The sequence below is a fragment of the Amblyomma mixtum genome, chromosome 5 (genome assembly GCF_055824585.1).
Source record: "Amblyomma mixtum isolate Tamu chromosome 5, ASM5582458v1, whole genome shotgun sequence".
NCBI classification, from domain to species: Eukaryota; Metazoa; Arthropoda; class Arachnida; order Ixodida; family Ixodidae; genus Amblyomma; species Amblyomma mixtum.
The window spans coordinates 64,930,517-64,952,071 of record NC_143016.1 but is presented as its reverse complement, the minus strand read 5'-3'; the positions used below and the strand labels follow the sequence as shown (position 1 = coordinate 64,952,071).

General features: G+C 50.3%; 3 protein-coding genes across 3 annotated transcripts in view; 2 read left to right on the top strand and 1 right to left on the bottom strand.

The window, feature by feature from the left end:
- LOC149342460 (uncharacterized) overlaps nucleotides 1-21,555 on the bottom strand; it is a 134,889-nt gene that overhangs the window by 14,247 nt on the left and 99,087 nt on the right. The window lies entirely within an intron of this gene.
- LOC149342463 (uncharacterized) lies at nucleotides 3,288-5,346 on the top strand. Its single transcript, XM_089544819.1, has one exon. The coding sequence runs from the start codon at nucleotides 3,476-3,478 to the stop codon at nucleotides 5,306-5,308; it is 1,833 nt and encodes a 610-aa protein (XP_089400945.1). The 5' UTR covers nucleotides 3,288-3,475; the 3' UTR covers nucleotides 5,309-5,346.
- Nucleotides 6,375-8,852, top strand: LOC149342462 (uncharacterized). Its single transcript, XM_089546801.1, has one exon. The coding sequence runs from the start codon at nucleotides 6,375-6,377 to the stop codon at nucleotides 8,850-8,852; it is 2,478 nt and encodes an 825-aa protein (XP_089402927.1).

Below are 21,555 nucleotides of genomic sequence, written 5' to 3'. Positions count from 1 at the left end.
GCCTCCAAATCACGTGATACATGACGTCACACCACGTGACACGATGACGTCACGACAGTGGAGAAACGGGGGCCCACCTCGCGTCGTCGCTGTGGTTGTGCGCCTCCAAATTACGCGACACGATGATGCTTCGCATTCTCCAGGCTTAACCACGTTAAGCCTCAGCCATTTTATTTTTTTTAAAAGCGAAAGCTTTACTAGCACTTTCAGCCTTTGCCGTGGCGCGGCGGTGCCACCACCACCGGCGCCTAACGCCTGCGCTCTCCGCTAGGAGCGCAACAGGTGCTTTGTGACGTCACGCCGAAGAGAAGGGCGACCGACTCGCGCCGTCGCAAGCCGCGGCGGTGCCACCACGGCGTGGCCTCCGCGATCGAAGCGCGCTTTTGAGCAACGGCGCGCGCCGCCGCCGGAGCAGATCGCGGCGGCCACGACCACGGGCGCCGAACTCCTGCGCTCTCCGCTAGGAGCGCGAATGTGGCGTTAACGCTGAAGAGATTTATGCTCGACTCACGTCGCTAGAAAGCAGTAGCTGTGCCAACCAACAGCGCCTTCACATTGCTTCGCGGCGATGCCGCCTACCACTAGGGAGGCTCGTCGTAATGCGCGCAAAAGAGAGCGGCGAGCTACAGAGACAGAGGAAGAGCGTGAAACAAGACTCGCTAAGCGACGTGCCCAGTATGCGGCTCAGCGAGAACGTGCGAGCTACATAGATTAGCCAAGTGATACCACAGCAGCACCAAGGTATACAACAAGTTTCACACAAGCACTACAACAGCACGACTATCATGTGAACGAGGGCGTAGCCATGGGTATTGCTTTCGCGATTTCCCGGCTTAACCAAGTTGAGCCACAGCCATTTTTTACACTGCTCTCTAAATACACCGGCGAAAACCTACGCCACTGATATCGCTTTTTAGCCACCAGTCACTCATATAGACCGTTTACAGCGCGCAGTTCTTCCATTTGATACCAGATGGCGCCACGGGTACGCTCGAAACACGGCGTCATTACTTGCCTCGTAAGTCGCCGGCGTGTATGCCTCGACGCAGCAGTGGAAATGTGGAAACAGAAAATACATGCTCTGTTGTGGATTGCCAGAATTGCGACAAACAGTTAAAGGGGCGGGATGCGATTGTTTGCGAGCTTCACGGAACCGAAAGGCACAAGTTTGCGCCCGTTGAACATCCACCCTTTCCAAACGGGCGAACGTAACACACACGTTCGCCAGCGCTGGACAGCGAATATAGAAGGAAAGGTCTCGATCTTGGAAAATCTGCGAGGGTAAGTGCGCAACATAGCCGCATGAACAAGCTGTCCCGCCACCGAAACGTCACAAAAAAAAAAAAAACGACTTACGCTCCTATACCGCTAGTGCATATTGTGCAGTGCATAGCCGTGCGAGCGGACAACGCTTACCGTCAGTTCGTGTATTACACACCGTCTTGGTGCTACTGTTGAAATTCGCTCCAAGTAGCGCGGTTTTTGTGGACGACAATCGGAATAAAGCATTTGTGTTACGGCTGCTCTGCTCTGCGGTTGTCACTTCCTCGCGGTCCATGCGAGACAGTCACTAGAAGTGACTCCGCGGCTGATTACTTACAACCAGCGAGACCTCGAGCATTTTCATGTCCGCATATCGAGCATGGAGCGTACCACAATTTTATGCTATGTGAGGCTAACATAATTGTGAACTTCGTGTAGTGAACGCTCTGCCATGCGCGCGTTATAACAATTATATCGCGGAATCCTTGTAAACGATTGCATGCAAACTTGTGAAGGCTGCTTGATGCATGGTACTGCTTACATGATTGGGTAACATTTGTTTGTTTATTTATTTTTGTCGCCTTCCTTTGTTTAGCAAACCAACAGAAAATATTTCAGGCTTCCTAAGCACCTTTAACAAGTTGTAAACAAATGAGTACGATGTGCATGTGAGCGTTTTAGAGCAGTCTCCGCATGCATGTACACAATACGACAACGACCTGCGCAGCCGCAGGGTCATTAAACCTTGCTGTTTTAGATAATAACAATAAAAAAATAATAAGCAAAGCCTTCAGCGGCATTCAGGCGATCCACCCGTTGCCTCGAACAGGCGGAGAGCTCAGCGGCTCTTCGCGACATGAAGCACGATCACGTTTTCACGCCTAAAGTGATCGAATTGGGGTTTTCACATGTCCTTCGAAGCTTCGCACCAATCTCAGTGTCGTCTTCCCACTCCTTTACAACCGTATCAGCCGAAACACTGCCTGTCGGAACCGAAACATCAGACGCAGCAGCCGTCGCGACGAGGCGCGCGCCGAGCGGTCAGGAGGCGAGTAATGGCGGCGTGACCACGTGATCAAAGATGGCAGCCCCCATGATACGCCGCTGTAAAGCGTCTATATGAGGCGTCTATATATACTACTTCGATCGCCTGAAGTAGTACAGTGGACAAAACACCTCGCTGCGTGCATTGCAGCAGTGATAGCAGACGACGCTTGTGACGTCATACAGGCTTGTGACGTCATGCCCTTGTGACGTCATACAAGCATTCAATATAGCGGTCGCTGGAAGTGGGAGGACTTTCCCGGTCTCAATTGCCATCGTGTTTTTTTTTTTAATGTACAGCGCGTTCATTAAGCTCAAAAGTTTCGAAATACAATCATAGGCTGCTGTGTTACTGAAGTACAGAACTACAATGCGTAGAGCAACCATGTGATGACACCTTTGAAAGGAAGGAAGAAGGTCGTTGGTCACCATTTTCGCTATCAGTTATTGAGGAAGCCAGGGGAAATTGGTTTATGAAGAAAGGAAATGGCGCAGTAATTGTCTCACATCTCGGTGGACACTCCGACCGCGCCATAAGGAAGGAGTGAAAGAAGAGAGAAAAATGCTGTAGTGGAGGGCTCCGGAATAATTTCTACCACCTGGGACATCGCAAATAGCACACGGGCGCCTTTCCATTTCGCCCCTATTGAAATGCGGCCGCCGCGGCCGGGTTCGAACCCGTGAACGCCGGCTCAGTTACAAGCGTTTGCGGGTAGGTAGGCTGGAAACGCTGATTGGTCAAAAAATATGACGTCATACGCGTGACGTCATAGGTCACGTGATATTTAATGACGTCATGTCCGGTTGGGGACAGGCATGTGTTCCCTAGATTTTTCCCCGCTACCGCTCGTCAGCGGACGGGGCTGCTCGCGAGGAGGCAGCGTGCACTGCAGGACTCGCTCCGCGCCCACCGACCGGAGCAGACGTGCGCGGATGGGCTCCCACCCGACCCCGACGGCCGCGAGTATCTTTCCCCACCATCGCCTGCTGTGAGCCGGCTGCCTCGACCGCCTCCCTACCGACCCGACCGGTTCGGCGCGGAACCTGCTTGCCGGATCGACGGCGCCACGGTATGAGTGCCTTCCGCTCGCCTCCCGCGCCTCGTCTCCGTGCTTCGTGTTGGCGGTTCTCATCGAAATAATTTCCCGTGAGGCCACAGGACCACCAAATGGCCACTGGATCGTCGATGAGCGGTGCGACACCGCTATGCGGCACCTCCGCGAATGCATTCTCTCCAAACCCGTCCCACGACGACTCCGAAATGGATTCCCGTGACACTTCTCCGCAGAACCAGGATCTTCTGTCCTCTTCGTCCGTGTTGAATGCGGGCTCACCTCTTGGCGGTGGCCCAGGCTGGGAGCACGCACTCGGCAAGCGACGGGCAAAGAAGCTCCGCAGACAGGCCAGGCAAAATCAAAATCCATCCACTCCGGACTCTTCTGCCTCCGTGGGCGGAAACCCGCCGAACACGTCTGGACAATCATCGAACGCAATCCGTCCACCGGGAACTCGCCGTCCCAAGCTTCAACCACTACCGAAAAATGACATCAAAGTCGTCATTCGACCGACACGCGGACTACCACTCAAGGCCTATCCGGCTCGGGTCATTTCGGCAGCGCTCGTTCGTTCCTGCCGAGACCCGACCAAGGTAAAGGACAAATACATTCTTCGCCCTCATGTCGGGTCCAACATCCTTGTAGTCAGCACCCCGCACGAAGAAACAGCGGCGGAGCTTTGCCAGATCACCCACCTCACCCTGGACGAGAGCCCCCACCCCGTGCGAGCGTACGTCCCTTTCCCAGCCACCACACTCCGAGGGGTCATTCACGGACTCGATCCCCGGGAGACACGCGACACCCTCATGGCGGGGGTGCGGATCAGAGACCATCGCATTGAGCTGTTAGACGCCAGAATCCTAGGCTCTTCGACGACAGCCCTTCTTACACTCGAAGGGCCCAAACTTCCCCGGTCCGTATACTACGACGGCTGCGAATACCCGTGCTTCACGTACAGGCCAGCCAGGCAATTCTGCCAGATTTGTATGCAACCCGGACACCGCCCGGACGTCTGCCCGACACCAAAGGTCAAAGTCTGCCGCCTGTGCGGGGCCCAGGACCCACCCCTAACACACCAATGCCAACCCAAGTGCGGACTGTGCGCCGGCCAGCACGAGACGGGAATCCGGGAGTGCCCGAAACGTCTAAAGCCAGCCAGAACACCGCGACCCGCCACTGACAAAGGCGACAAGAAGACGGCTCACCAGTCCCGTAAAGACATGGGACCCAAGATCTACTACAACAAATGGTTCTCATCGGACGACGAGGACACTACGGGTCGCAGCGAGAGCGGCAGCCGCTCACGGAGCCGCTCCAACTCCAGATCCCGGACGAAGACACCAGTCCCGCCCCCAGGTCTTCCGGCCACGGACGGCGGAAAACCAGCTAAGAAGACGCCACCACAAGGCCAAAAGCAGGTGAGCTGGGCAGAGAGAGTACAGGGACTTCCCGCTCCTTCAAACGACCCCCGTTTCCAACAGCTGCAGGCTACCATTGCGTCCCAAAGCGCCAAGATAGCCGACCAAAACACAAAAATTAAGGCCCTAACGTCCAAATTAGAACAGGTCCTCCAACAAAATCAAGTACCCCTGCACCCACGCAAAGACGCAGAGCCACCCCTCGCAAAATCGACAGAACATGTAACCGTCCAAACGCTCCGCGACATTGAAGAACGGATAATGAACTCCCTGCAAGTCTCAATGTCCACGATTCTCCAAACACTAACGGAGAAAATAGAAACTATTTACCATACACTCGCGCAACACGAGGCTATTCTAAATCAGCATACAACTATAATTCATGCACTTCAAACTCAATACCGTAAACGAGCCTCGTCGGACGAACACAGCCAGGGCCCCTCGCAATTACGCAGTCGCACCAGCTCAGTTAGCAGCGATGCGGGTCGCACCTCATTCCAAAAAGCCCAAGATGGCTATGCAGCCTAAAAACAGCCAAAATGCAGAACACATAGAAATCTGGCAGTGGAACTGTAGAGGTTACAAGCGCAAAGCGGGTCTCCTGAAACAGTTCATTGCCACCACTCCAATCCGTCCAGATCTTATCTGCCTGCAGGAAGTGGGAGCCGATAAGGCCCCGACGCTGGCGGGATACTACACGATTAGTCAGCCCCTGATGCCATCGGTTGCGATCTTAGTGGCAAAAGAGATAACTGTCGTGGAACACGCCCTACCGGTACCGGACGCTGAACACTTGACGGTCGAGGTTGTGCCCAACAAGCGTGGCCGAGCAAGTACCTTTGTCATAAACATCTACAAGCCCCCCAAGCCTAGGAGAGGGGACTTCACAGATCTACTATTGGCTGTCTCTCACAAAGCGCAGCGTAATCAGCTCGTGATCGTGGGAGATTTCAACGCGCCCCACAGAGAGTGGGGGTATCGCGATAACACTGCAAGAGGTCAGTCTATAGTGAAAGCGATACACACGATAGGACTGGAACTCCTAACTAATCCTGCCTTTCCGACACGAGAGGGAAACAGTGTGTCTAGAGACTCCTGTCCTGACCTAACCCTGGTCAAGAACGTAAGCCATTCGAAGTGGACCAACCTAACGGAAACATTGGGAAGCGACCACTGTATCCTAAGCACCTCCATCACTTCGTCCAAAATCCGGAGGAGCATTGGACCAGCCAGAATAACGGACTGGCCAAAATTTCGCAACTCGGAATTCCCCACGGGACATATCGAGTCTATTCAGGATTGGAGCACGGCGCTCCGCCAGGCTCACAACACCGCCACCGAAGTCGTACAGCGCACAAACGAGACACCTGAGATAGACAGGCATCTACTCAAGTTATGGGATCAGCGCGCGAAACTCGTTCGCCGTTGGAAGACCCAAAAGTTGAACCGACAACTTCGAACCCGTATAGTCGAGCTCACGGAAGAGGCACAAACGTATGCCACGCAACTCTCGCATCAGAACTGGCAACATTTCTGCGAGTCACTGCGAGGCTCTTTGGGCTCGTCTCGGACATGGGCAATTCTCAGAAACTTGATGGACCCAAGCAAGTCTAAGTGCGAGGCGACCCGTACACTCAAGCGGATTTCCCACCTGTTCCTGGGCGACGACGCAGCTCTTCTCGCAGCGCTACGCGACAGATACATAGGCACTGGGACTACAACACCTAACACGACTAGCTACCAGGGCACCCAAAATCGAGCTTTGGACGCCCCCATAACTACGGCAGAAGTATACGCTGCGGCGCGATCCTGCGTTCGTAATACGGCGGCAGGTGCGGACAAAATCACCAACGCCATAATACGCAACCTCAGCAAGGACCAAATTCAGGACCTAACTCAATACATTAACGAAGAGCTCTGGGAAAAGAATTTCATCCCTCAAGAGTGGAAACACTCCGAAATCATCGTCATTCCAAAGCCGGGAAAACTGCCCACACTTGAGGCGCTCCGCCCCATCTCGCTCACGTCGTGTCTGGGCAAGCTATACGAGAGGGTGATCCAAACTCGTCTGCAGAACTATATCGAAGACAGCAACCTCTTCCCTCCTTCCATGATAGGCTTCCGATCCGGGCTATCTACTCAAGACGCTTTCCTTCTAATCAAGGAGGAGGTACTGGCGCACGTTCCCAGCGGAGGGGAGCACCTTGTGATGGCCCTTGATCTCAAAGGTGCCTTCGACAACGTGTCTCACGATGCCATCCTCACAGAACTGAACAACCTAAATTGTGGGGAACGTGTCTTTCACTACGTCCAAAATTTCCTATCCAACAGAACAGCTACGATCGGCATAGGAGGCACACGCTCGGAACCCCAGGACATGCCGCACAAAGGCACGCCTCAGGGTTCGATCATCTCCCCTCTCCTTTTCAATATCGCCATGGTTGGAGTGGCTCGCAGCCTTCAAACCGTATCGAACATCGGATTCACACTGTACGCCGACGACATAACAATCTGGACTACCAAAGGCTCTCTGGCGGCCAAAGAAGAAACTCTGCAGAAAGCTGCCACCTGTGTCGAGAACGCAGCCGCCCAGTGCGGACTATGCTGTGCGCCGGAAAAGTCAGAGATCATCCGCATAGAAGGACGTAACTACAAGTATCCAGGAGACATTCAGGTCCTCCTACACGGCGTCCCCGTCCGGGAGACCCGTCAGATCCGCATCCTCGGCTTATGGCTCCAGAGTAATAGGAAATCCACCCACGCTATCAAGCTCTTATCCACCACAACACAGCAAGTCGCCAAAATGATCAGGAGGGTGGCACGCAACCGGACAGGCATGCGGGAGGAGGACACGCTGCGCCTCGTCCAGGCACTTGTGGTGAGCCGCATTTCCTACGGCCTACCGTACCTGCAATTAACTCGACAAGAACTCACCAAAGTCAATTCCATGTTGCGTACTGCATACAAACATGCGCTGGGCCTTCCTATCTACACTTCAAACGCCAAGCTAGAGGCCCTCGGCCTATGCAACTCGTTCGAGGAGATCCAGGAGGCTGTTCTCCTCTCGCAACGTGCACGCCTCCTTCGCACGGACACCGGTAGGCAGACTCTGGAGCGGGTGGGCTACCCGGCAGACGTCCAGATAATACAGAGCACGACCAACCTCCCAACAACATATCGCTCGCGGGTGCACGTCGCCCCGATTCCCAAAAACATGTCGAGCGAAGCCGGCTCGGGCAGACGCTCAGCCAGAATCGACTACGTGAAGCGGACGGCGGCACGCAGCCCCCACACGGTGTACGTCGACGCAGCAACACACAGCGAGGCCACGCGGGCAACGGCAGTTGCTGTGAACTCCTCCCACAACGAGGTTGTCAGCGCCTCTTTGAAACACACGACGATCGTGGAAGCAGAAGTGGCAGCAATCCTACTGGCGATCCAGTACGGCGACGCCCGTGACCAGGGTGTGCACGTCATGACAGACTCCCAAGCAGCCTGTCGGCTCCTACTTGCAGGCAGAATACCTAAAAGGCTGTTGGGCATAGTAACCAACTCTATGAGCGCTAATTCCTCCCTCAAGCATCAGATAACGTGGGTGCCTGGTCACGCGGGATTAGAGGGCAACGAGGTCGCGGACGCACTAGCTCGAGGACATACCAACCGAGCGGGCTCCAACCCCGACCCAAGCTCTCTTACCGAAGTTCCCGTCACCTACAACACGCGACTCCACTTTCTAAGATCACAACGACAGCACTTTCCCCCTCCGCATAAAAAGCTTAACGCTCAAGAATCTCGGGACTGGAGGCAACTCCAGACCGATACATTCCCCAATCTTCACAAATACAACATCATTTTCCCCGAGCGCTATGAAGGAGAATGCCCGTGGTGCGAAGACCGGCCCGATGCATACCACATTACATGGGGATGTAAGGGCCCGAAACCCCCGGACATCACAACACATAGAACGAAGGAGCAATGGGAGACCTCTCTGCTCAGCTCAGAGCTTGATCAGCAGCGCTCACTCGTTGCGCAGGCTAGAGCGGCAGCCAAGGCCAGTGGAGTCTTGAAATGAAGACACCACCCATTGTACATTTCTCCTCGAGCATTTTGTTTTGCTTGTCAATAAAGTTTTCTACTACTACTACTGCACTGCAGCGTTGCCTCCTCGGCGTGTCCCCGTCATGTCTTTCGACCCGCCGCGGTGGCTCAGTGGCTATGGCGCTCGGCCGCTGATCCGAAAGACGCGGGTTCGATCCCGGTCGGGGTGGTCGAATTTCGATGGAGGCTAAATTCTAGAGGCCCGTGTACTGTGCGATGTCAGTGCACGTTAAAAAACCCCAGGTGGTCGAAATTTCCGAACCCCTTTCACTACGGCGTCCCTCATAGCCTGAGTCGTTTCGCGACGTTAAAACCCCAATAAACCATAAACCCATGTTCTTCAGTGCGCGCGCGAGATTAAAAAGCGCACCTGTCGCGCTGCGCTGTCACACTGCATGCCTGCTTCTGTGCATTTCTTGCAGACTCCTTTCAGTCATGCTTAGCTATACTTTTGACCAAAAGGCTTCTTGAACAGTTATTTCAAGTTTTATTGCTATGTATAAAGAACATGTTTGTAGCAGGTGCGTGAGCCCGAACAAAAGAAAACTGTTTTTATTCCTCTTCAGTATTCCTGCTTATCGAGACTTGAGCATTTATATGTTGCAGTACAACTTTTTTCATGCATCACAACTGATGTTTCGATGTGTTTGGTACATATTCATCTTCAGACATTTCATGTCTGTTGGGTAAAAAAAAATATACGAAATAATACTTGACTGCACCAATTGTGGCTGAGGCAACTAGCATCACGTATATACATAGGTTGCACGTGTCGTCACTTCCGCCTCCATCAAACGCTTGCGGCCATGCTGCCGAACCATTCGGCCGTCCCCGCCCGTCTGCCCTGCGATGCCGGACCACTCCTCGGACACTTTGGATTATTTTCTTATCCTTAGAGTGCGATGCCTACTCCAGAGACGAATGAACCATTCAGTGCAGGCTACTGGTCTGAATTTATTCTATCGGCGCGTGTACGCTTCGCAGACAAAGTGAAAATTTGCGACGATACAGATCCGTACACGCTGCGACCGGGAGTCGACGCGACAATGGGCGTTAATGTGTTCCTCGAAGTGGCCCACGGGGGATATCGTGTACTCCTTCCAGCTTTGTGAAGTTGGAAGAAATGAAAGCCTTCGAATCAATGGGGCCACACAATTTCTACAGCAGGTGGGTGTGAAGCCTGTCTGCGATGCGCAAGCAACGAGACGAAAAGCTCGGCCTCGGCACGCCACTTTCTCTGCAGTCATTGCTCGCTGCGGTCGTGGCGATCCGAAAAGGCTTGCCTAGTGCTGTAGCTAGGATGCAGCGACACGGGACCCAGTCTGGGTTTGTGTTTTCAGACAAATTGGATGGCGTTAATCAAAACAGCAACATTCAAGAGTGCAGCCATTGCTTCCCACGTTTTCGTTGAAAGGGGGTTTCTGCACAAATGGTACAAGGCGTGGTGTCGACAGCGGGCGACACAAAACGGCGAGCAGAACGGCGGGCAGCGCAGAAGACGGCCAGTCCAACCCAAGCGATCTCGTGCAGAGCGGCGGCACTTCGTCTTTCAGCGACGCTTCGTCGTCGTCGGCGCTCCGGCAGCGATCGGCCTAGGCGGCGTCAGGCGCGGCCGTCGTGGTTCGCTACATCGTAAACATTAAGTTGACGACACAAGCCTCTTACCTGTCACAAAGTGCACTCCGCACACAATTAAATTTGGGTTGTCGGGGTCCAAATCATCGCGCTTAATGCGAGCCAGCCACAGCTCGCGCAGATTCGTACTCTGTCATGGAGCGCTCGCACTTGCATGCCTACGATTATCTTACGAATGCAGATGAAGTTCGTGTTAAACGGCTTCTTCTTTCGCCTGGAGCTGCCGCTACGGTCGTAGCAGCCAAGGGTGGCACACCAAGCCATACCGAATCTACGGATGGACGAGAACCGACACGTTGCGAGCTAACATAGGCAGCGGAAAGCTAGAGGAGGTCTGGCAGTGGTTCGGCAGCATGGCCGACTCGCTACCGACGGCCACCGGATGTGACGTCGGTGCAAGCTATGTATAGCATGCTCTTGAAATTCCTCTAGCTGTTGCACAGAAGTCTGTTATTGACTTCATTGCAGCTTCATACTTGCACCATTTAAACTCTGCACATAGCTCTTTTTTCACAAAAGGAAATGTGATTAGGTTTCTGAATAGAGCTGTGCACGGGCCGCAATTTCGAACCCGCGCCCGGCCCGGGACTTAACCTACCGACAGGAAGCCCGGCCCGACACTGAAGGACCCTGAGCACGCTCGTGCTCGGCCCGACCTGCAAAGCGGCGACGACACAAAAAGAGAATTTCAGAAAAATGAGTTTATTTCAATGACATTCAAAATTTGACCTCGCATTCCAGATCACAGTTTGGGAGTATACACAAGACACAACGCATAAAGGTATAGATTTATCACTCTAAATATGCAAGTTGTTCATTGATGATGGCTTGATCGAAACAAGAGCGGCGCTCTTTCATTACGAATCCTGCGGCGCTGAAATTTTTCTCGCTGCTTGAATTGGTGGCCGCAACGGCTAATACTTTCATAGCAAGAAGAGAAACGCTTGAAGTACGAAGGGGAATGACAGACGTGGTGTCATAAGCCATGGATGGCGTGCCACGACAGGAAGACTTTTTGACTTGTCAGAGGATAAGCGAGCAAATAAGCGACAGGGCGGCGCTATCCTGCGAATGCCGATGTGGCCGCGACGTCCCTGCTTCTACTATTCACGGGAAGGCACGGTGCTGTGTTCACTTCGCTGACAAGCGATTACGGCGAAACGCAGCACTGCGCCACAATAGTACGAGCTGAGCCGTAGTGGAGGCGCCAGTGACATTCTTCTAATGCCATTCATGTGGTGGGGGCCCCCCCTTCGCTCTCGCCCGCGACTATTGTCCGTCTCCCCGGCCGGAACCCGAGAGAGTAGCTCCTGCCGGGTAGGCGGACAAGAGAGAAGGCTGCCGGCTCTGCGGTGCGCTGCGAGTGGCGAGTGGAAGTATTTAACCCTTTCCCGATGTGCTGCTGCAGCGCGACTCCGTGACCCCGCGACCTCGCGTGCGCCGTACGCAGCCCTGCCTCCGCTTCCCAGAACCATCCTTTCTTCTTACAAGGCGCCCAAAACTGGTTGCTTTTCCCCAACGTTGGTACTTGCTAGAACGAAAAATGCGTTTCCAGCCCCAGCTAGCCTTTTTTTTTTAGCGTTTGTACTATCCTCCCGTCCTTGTACATTCCCTCCTGGATGGTCTAGACACAAATCACTTCCTGCTGTGCATGCAAGACGCCCAGCGCACCACAGCCATATTCGCACTTCCACATATATGATACATGCTTTGCCCAACTTAGAGCCCTGGGCGTTTGGTTGTGAGTAACACCGTATGGCGCGTAATGCATTCCCATCAGGCAGAATCCCATCGCAAGATATATTTCCTTGTATTCTCCAAGTAAATAATTTCTATACTAACTCCTCCCTTCTGAAGTGTCCAAAAGATAAAACAACTCAGCGTGTAAAAAAGGTGAATGCAAAAATACACTACTTTTGTGCAAAATTCACAAGAAGTGCACTTAAATTGCCACACGTGCATGGCCAATTAAGGAAAAAAAAAAACAAGGGCAAAGGACGGAGACGCACAAGGGGAACACAGGACGACGCTGTGTTCTGTGTTCCTGTATTCTGTGTTCCCAGTTCTGTGTCCCCGTCTTTTGCGCTGGTTCTCTTTCTACAATCGTGAACCAATTAACTCGCCCAGCTCTCCACTCTACTGGACCAATATGGCACCAAGCTTCACAGTGCATTAGTGTTATATCTTACGCTACATATTTTCGAATTGTTTTTGCTCGGCATACTCGTCTTTCATTTGCTGAGGAAGAAAGCAGCGCAGTCAAGAAAGTTACTCCCTCCTGCCAGCGAAAATTTAAAAGATGCGGTTTTTTCAGCGCCAGTACAAAATCTTTGCATGCTGACGGCATGTTGAAATTTTCGTTAATGCACCGTAATAATTATCTCATGAAGCCCCAGCTCTTGTGGCCCAGGACGAAGAGTACGATGATTTATGGCAATATTTGAAGTGCATTTATGAACCAAGTTCTTATTGCTCTAACGTTCTCCTAAGCAAATAAAACTGAAAATTGTGATAATTTTGATAATGCTTTATGGAGCTAACACTACCAGGACGTGGTAAATAAACAAAAAATAAATTCTTTGATAAAGGCCTGTACGCTGCACTTGTGCTGCTCATTTATTTCATGCTGTCCATTTTCTCAGTGCAGTGTTTTCTTCGATATGCATATTTCTGGCTCATTACATACTTTGCTTCGGTTCACAATTCTTCTTTTAGCTATATTTCATCCACTCTCCTGCCATGATCTCTATTCAAACGTAATTTGTGTAATTTTGCTTTGTCCGGGCTCCTGCAATGTTCTAGTATATATGAATGATGTGAAGACCTGTTTCAAGCTGTTGCACTATAATTCAGTCTAACCTCCTCGATCACGATCACCTAAGCCTTTCCTTATCTGTTGCCATACTTTTTTATGGAAACACACTAGCTCCATGATCTATATCAGTATTGTTTTATTTGCCGATCTAATTTTTTCGAAGATAACATGGAATACCAACTCCCCTTTAATGTCCCCGTTCTCGTCTCGAATTTTTAGATGTGCGCTCAGTATTCTCGTTAGTGCATTTGTGCTCACAAGAGACTATAACAGCCAACGCGGCGAATACGCTAGATTTAATCCTGACAAATCGATCTGACATAGTCTCACCTATTACATACCTGCCAGGCATCAGCGACCACTTGCTAATGCACTCTGACATTAATCTAGCCACTCCGAACACTAACAAAAAGAAGAAAAACATAATACGAGACTACAAAGGAGCAAATTTTCAGGCGATAAATAATGAACTATTTTTTTTTATCGATGCTTTCCCATAGCTTTGGTGTCCGCAGCATTCAAACCAACTGGAGCATGTTCACAGCTATAGTCACCCCCAACTCACAGAACAATACACTCCTGAACGCACTGCCACCACCCACTCAATAGCTCCCTGGTGTAATAATCACATTAAACGTTTATCTAACAAAAAGAAAGCCTCTACCGCTGCGTAAAGTTCTCGCCAACTAGTGAGTGATCGGACTTCGTATTCAGCGGCTTCCAACATGTATGTTCAGGCGCTCAAAAGCGCTAAATGCACTTCCACTCACATGTAACCACCAATGTCAAAAATTCTGGCGGGTCATTAATCCTTCCACCGACGATAGTTTTGCGTTATCTGACCCGTTAGGCGACCCCATCCCTTCCGACGTTTGCGTTACGATTCTTAACCGCGCAATCACTGACAACTTTACACCCATATCTGATGTATACATATGCCTACAACTCACCACTTCAACTATGTTTTCATGCCATCTATAACTGTTGCTCCTACTGGTGTGAATAAGCTTATTGATGAACTCAGTGTTCATTCCGCTCAGGGTTATGACTGCGTTACTTAAAAAAGCACTGCAGCTTATTCGCCCATTATACTAACCAAACTTTTCCAGCACTGACCAGTCAACGCTGCTACTGAGTGGAAGATTAGAAAGGTGGTTACAGTCTACAAATCCGGCAGCAAAGCATCCCCTATTAATTATCGTCCCATATCCCTTACCAATACTTGACCCAAAATGTTCAAAAATATAATATTCACCAACCTTGTTAACTTCCTTTCATTGAACAACTTTTTTATGTCAGCGCAACATGGTTTTCGAAAACCTTACTCTTGCGAAACACAGTTAATATAGTTTACACATGCATTGCACTGTATTCTAGACCTACCATCACTAACTGACTGTATATTTCTGGATTTTTCGAAGGCTTTCGGCGATGTATGTCACAACCTTTTGGCTCACAAACTAAAACATCTGAATATTGACTGTAACTTATTGAAATGGATTGAAGGTCTACTTAATCGCTCACAATTAGTTTTTGCTAACGGTTATAACACCTGTTTTACAGAGGTGTCTTTCGGAGTTCCACAAGGTTCAGTTCTTGGACCTTAGCTACTGTTCCTGATTTAACATTAATGATCCCCGCTCTCTTATGGATTCTCATATTCACCTATTCGCTGATGTTTGCGTCATTTTTAGAGAAATAACCAACACTAACAACCTTACATTACTTCAGTCAGTGGCGGTCACAGAGAGTGGTTTTAGGGGGAGCGGACAGACTGCTGTATATAAAAAAAGCAAAAATAGAAACAACGATTTTTTATTTTATTTGCACAAAAATGTTTTTGAGCTTTGTTATTGAAAAATAAATGGTGAAAGGTATAGACATTATACCATTACTCAATCTTTGAATGTTAACGTTTACGCGAACAATATTCATTTCGATACCAGGGGAAACGAGTCGACGTCTGAGATATCCCGCCACGACATGTCCACTAAGGTCAAAGCACCTGCCCGGACATTTCACCAGTGGGGTTAGCGGCCTTCATTTCTCAGTTCTGGGAAGTGGCTTTGTTCCGCCCTCAGTCCCCTCCTTCAAGGCGGCTGGTCGGCGCTCCTTGTCACGCCAGAAAGGGATGGTCCCCTCGCTGGCGTCGCTGTGTCCCATGGTGGGATAAAGACATGAATGGGTGGCTCCCTTCCCCCCCTCCCCCGCCGACGAGCTTGCTGGCCACCGCAACCGAAGGTGAATGGCACCGCCGTCGCCGCCGCGCCGGCGGCATGGCAAGACAACGGTGGCGGCAAGGCAGCCTTGCTGAAAAAAAGTTCTATGATGCAATAACCTCATAGATCATTCATCATAGAATATCATACAATATGTATGACATATCATACAATCTGTATGATATATCATATGAATTGTATGATATATCATACAGATTGTATGATATGTCATACAGATTGTATGATATTCTATGATGAATGATCTATGAGGTTATTGCATCACATAACTTTTTTTCAGCAGGGAGGAACACGATTCCTCGACAATCACAACAAATTGTGCTCGTATAACTATCAACGTGTAGAACGTGGAATTGTGTGAAATAAGACAGCCGCTAACAAGGTGAACGTACAAAGCAGGGGACTACTTGACCAGACCGCCACTGACTTCAGTGCGAAGAATGGTGAATGCAGCTATATATACAAATGCAAAGTCATGCGTGTATCTAGAAAAACTTCCGTCCCACCTCACTACTACATCGATAACATTTCGTTGAAATCAGCCTCATCATATAAGTGCATCGGCGTCCACATTACTTATTATCTTAACTGGTCTCTTCATACCGAGAACAGAATTGAAAATGCTAATAGCATGTTTTGCTACTTACGTCGCAACTTCTTTAACGTTCCTTCCAATTTGAAACTATTGCTTTATCAAACACTAATACTATAAAAACTCGAGCATGAAACACGTGTATGGCACCCTGCTCATGACAACTTCATTAATGATCTTGAGCTGGTGCAAAATAACTCTGTGCGTTTAATCCTTGTTAACTACAACCGCACAGCGAGTATAACTACTATGAAGTCTAATATCTGCCTCCCATAACTGACATCGCGTAGAAAATTGTTTCGTATCACCCTGTTCCACAAGCTGTACCATCACCTCATCCCCCATACAATTTCTGTATCCCGCCGCATTGATCATGATCACAGTCGGAAGTATGTCATGCAACAGAAAAGCCTGCTCGCAGTCATTCCTGCCGCGAACCTCATGCGACTGGAACCACCTTCCCGCAGAAGTTGCCGGCACTGAAAATTATGAGCAGTTCCGCGTAGCACTAGCTAACATTGTATATTCAGGCGCTGTTTAATGTTCATGTAATCAACTGTATTTTTCTCTCAGTTTTCGTATATTTACCATTCCCCCTGTGTAATGCCACTGGCCTTGAGGGGTAACATAAATAAACAAACAAACAGAGTAATATGCAAGCCTCTTACACAACATTCACTAATATTTCTTTCTTTAATAACGATTTGCAGACAGCCTAAAGACTCATATTTCACTGACGTGAAGGTTCATTTTTCAGTCACAGTTCCATACTGTAGAGCGCAGGATAGCGCTTGTGCTGCATCGTTCTTCTTCTGTGTGTGTCATTGTAGGCGCTATTGTTTATTTTCTCAAGTACTATGCACCATGTACCCCAAACTAAAGTTCTTCTAATTCTTCTTTGATATTAGCAGTTGCAAATTCAAGCCTTCTGCAGGATTTGAAGGAGGCCCAAGGAGCCGAGGACTAATTTTATGCATATGTAAATGTAAACAGCTAATCTATCTGTACTATTGTAACTTGTATTCTCTTTTTTGCTTTATGTGCTGTTTTTATATTTCGTGCCATAGTGCTGAATGTCGTAATTTTTGTTTGTATTATAGTGTAAATTGATATTGTATGCCTGCTGTCAAAGTGTTTTCTTTTTCTTTACTGTAATGCGCGATTGTAATGTTTATCTCTTATATTGTTTGGTGTACTTTCCATGTTCTTTTAAGGTACCAACTTGTTTTTCCTACGTTCAAAACTGTCATCTAATGGTCCCCTGGGCCTTGTCAAGCAGTGTGCACAGCTTTTAGCCCAGGGTGACCAGCCAGATTTTTCTGGTAAATAAAGTGCATTGACTGATTTATTAATTCATTGATATGCAACTTACAAATTATTGGAAATGAGGGGAACATGTGCACAGGGCGGAAAGCGCGTGGTCTCCCAGGAAACACTGAGGTGGCCCCGAGAAGGGCGCCTTTAGTAAGGACGACATCCGTTTTGTGCCTCTTCACTAAGCAGCGACGACACGGCGTGCGCAGTCCTCGTTTTGCCCGAGCTGTCGAAGCAATCCTTGTTAAAAAAAAAAAAAAATCACGAGGGAACAAAGTCGTGCTGTGTATGCAGATGCGATCGCCTCGTGGTTCCATTCACGGCGAACAATCATCCGGCAAGCCCGGCTTTTTCGACGGATTCAGGAAACGACTGAAAAGAACAAGAGTAAGGAGCGAAGAAAGGTGCACTGCTTACAGGTTAGAACACAAAAAAAAACAAAGCTACGCGCTGCACTCGGTTAACCCATATTCAACAAGGCGTGGCGTGAGCTTTAAATCCGGTTTCGACAAGGCGTGAGAAGTCGCTAAAGAGGCAAAGGGACACTGCACTGGGTGAATGATATAGCTAGACTAAGCGCAAGTCATAACTTCTCTAAAGCCATACTGCACTCGTTTAACCCTGCAACGAGGCCTAGCGCGGGTTCTGATGTCTGGCGCCGATTTCGACATAGAGAGGGAATACGGCCGCGAGATTAGATGCCCGCAATCTTCCAGGAAGCAATGAAGCGGCCCTGAAAAGGGCCGTTTGGTGCAGCTCTTCAACGTCAACCTACAGCGGCGTGGCGGCGAGCAGTAGGCCCAGCGTCCGCGGCGACCAATGACATCGGCTTCCGAGAAGCATATCCAGGGAACGATGCTGCAAAAAAAAAGTTTCGTTACAAGCACCGAAATTTGGTGCGCCCTCAATGCACGAGAAAACTTGCGACAATGTAGTTCAGTCCTTACCTCGGGGTTGAGAATGCGCACGCCCGACAAGCGCGTCAGCGTAGCTGTCAAACGGCGGTCCTCAAAGCGCGCCTGATGCGGATCCTTGTAGTTCCGCGGCAAAAACTTTAAATACAAGCACGACACTAGCCACGTGCTCCTGGCGAAACGGCGAAAGCCGCAAGCAAAAACTGCACAGAAATTTCAGCTGGCTGTCGCCGACGTGCGCACCACGCACGAACGCTATAGCTGCACACGCCTCGAAACGTGCGCGCCGAGGATCACGAAACGAATGCCCGCTCACCACGCACGCGCGGCGCGGCGGGTGCACCTAGCGATTCCCCAGGCGCTCTAGGGAGAGGTCGAGAAAGGCGCGCTGACGCCACGTCCGGTTGAGAACGAGGGCGAAGTCAAAAAACGTCACGGAGAGAGGGTGTTGATCCCATCGACCAATCAGCGTTTCCAGCCTACCTACCCGCAAACGCTTCTGGGGTGACCGGTTTGCCCGGTCTAAGGTGCGGAGTCGGCCGGAGAGGGAGCTTTTCACTGGCGTCCGCAGCGCCCCCCTGCGAAGCTGCGGTCCCCTATTGAGCATTGGTCGGGGAAGCCGATGCCGTCACCCGCCGTGTTGGGTATTACGGCGAAAGCCTTTAATGGCTCATGCTCGCGGTGTCCGTCCGCGCGCTGGAATCGTGACAACTGTGACCTCTCCTCCGCGCAGCGGCGGAACCTTCTGTAATTTCCTTTCCTCAAAATCATATTTTCTTCATCACGGGCCCTCTTTGTTTCTTACACTCCCACTTCCTCTACAAACGGATGTGTGTGTCCACCGAGATATATGCGAGACTAATTTCTTTTCCTCAAATACAATTTTCATTTTCTTCACTACGGCCCCTCTTTGTCTTTCTTCTTTCACTCCCACTTCCTCCCTTCCTGTACTCCTGTACGGTGCACGGTTCGGGTGTCCACCGCGAAGGTTGCTAGGCGACAGCTCTTGCGGCCACAACAACACAAAAGCGCGATTCAGGCGTCCGCTGACTTACAGAGCCAGTTATATACGCACTTCCTTTCCTTAATATGATCGGAGTGTAAAACGCCAACGAACACAATGAACGCCGAACGGACAACGCCGACGGCGACGCCGCGAAGCGGGCGCCAAAGAGCTGCGCTCTAACACTACAATAAAAAATGGCTGAGGCTTAACTTGGCTAACCCTGGTCAGATGCGAAGCATATTGATGGCTAGGCTTGTTAATACATGGCTTTCCTTGGTTGAATACTTGATCATTTTAAAACAACCACTAGAAGCCTTCGTCGTGGGGGAAGACAACGGCATGGCTACAGCGGAACGCGCCGACTAACCCCGAGACGCGCGTTGGGTGGGCGCCTGGATTGCCACGGAAGCCGCGTCCGCCTGCTCGGTGTAGCGAGCGTTTCACCTACACCGAGTGTGAACGCGCGTTCGAAATGCGCGGGAATGTCGCTCGAGGACATTCCGGTGTCTGGGCAATGGCATCGTTCTCCCTCTCCCAGCGCGTGACGGCGATCTGTCGTGACGTCATGTGTCACGTAGTATGTCACGTGGTGTGTTGTACCACGTGGTCTGCACGGCGTGCAACCACAGCGACGGCGCGAGGTGGACCCTCATCTTCCTCTGTCGTGACGTCATGTGTCACGTGGTGTGCATGGCGCGTAACCACGGCGAAAGGCTGTAATGTACCTCTAGTAATATGCTTCGCATAAAAAAGCGACCGCAGTCGCCAAAGACAATAAAAACCGCAAATGCGGGAGGCCCACCACGCGCCGGTTCGGGGAAGCGGCAGTGGGTAGACCACAGGGCTGCCAAGCACACTTTAGAATTTCCAAAGTGTCTTATTTTTGCCAGGAAGTTTGAAAATTGAGCTGAGGAACGACTGTACCACGTAATAGAAGCTGCAGTGAACATAACCAACTGGAGTTGAAGAAATAAAATACTGCTGAAGTTACAGGATAAAGAAATTAAGATGTCGAACCCAACGCAGGGGTTCACCGGTCTTCAAACGCCTGAGTTCCTTACGGGGACGCCCGGTGGTGCCATGGGCACAATCGATATAAACCTTTGTACTTATCCGGTACTTCTTCAGCATCGCCTGAAAACATGTAATCACATGTTGATTTAGAACTCAGGGGACGAATTCGTCGGAAAAATTTATTTTGCACGCACTATATATATACGACTCAATTGGAGATTGTGTCGTGCCCGTCGGCGGCGTCTACCGAAACAGGAGACGTTGCGTACGCCTGATGTGTATCAGGCTGCAGTAACATTGCTTGCTCACCAATTTTCACTCTCGACCAATTTGGTTGTGGTACAACGAAAATTTACAACCGAATGCAGCAGCCAACTGAGTCAGTTACAGAATACATAGCCGCACTCCGAGACCTGACAAACGTGCCCGCTTTTTCATCCCCAGAAGAGGCAATGAGAGACAGTTTAGTAACTGGCGTCTCATCGCTAGGTGTTCACGAACGTGGTTTATCAGAAGGATCATTGATTATGGACATCACACCTGCCCGACCTGTACATATGTTAATAGTGTAAATAGGATACTTGTATATTGTACCTCTCTCCCGCATATCCTTTCTGCCTGTCCCCTCACATCTTTCATTTCATTTCTCCAGCCTGCTGCTATATCCCTTTATTTCTGCTGCCCTAGCTCAGGTGCTTCCCGTAGCGATGGCAGATTCCGGGGCTAACAAAAATCTTTTCCTTTCTTTTCATTATTTCTAAATTGACCAGTGCTACTACAGAAGGATCAAGTATTTCCTTCACTAGCTTCAAAGACAGCCTTGCAACACGAGAAAACGACTCGCAACGCCCAAGAATTCACAGCACCCGTGCAACCAGCCCTAGAAGGAACTGCATCTTCGCATCCAGTTCATCCACAGCTTCAAGAATAAACCTCCCGATTTTATCAAGTTCATCCACAGTTTAAAGAAGCAACATCACTGTTGCCAACAGCTCGTCCCCAATTTGAAGGAGCACCTTCGTTCGTCCCCGATGTCAAGAAACAATGCCCTCGTTCCATCAAGTTCACCAACAATGTTCTACTACACTTCGACAAGAGTGGCAATATGTTCCATCAAGTTCACCAACAATGTTCTACTACACTTCGACAA

Coding starts and splice junctions, on each gene's coding strand:
- LOC149342463 (XM_089544819.1), top strand. CDS start 3,476: ATGGCCACTGGATCGTCGATGAGCGGTGCGACACCGCTATGCGGCACC.
- LOC149342462 (XM_089546801.1), top strand. CDS start 6,375: ATGGACCCAAGCAAGTCTAAGTGCGAGGCGACCCGTACACTCAAGCGG.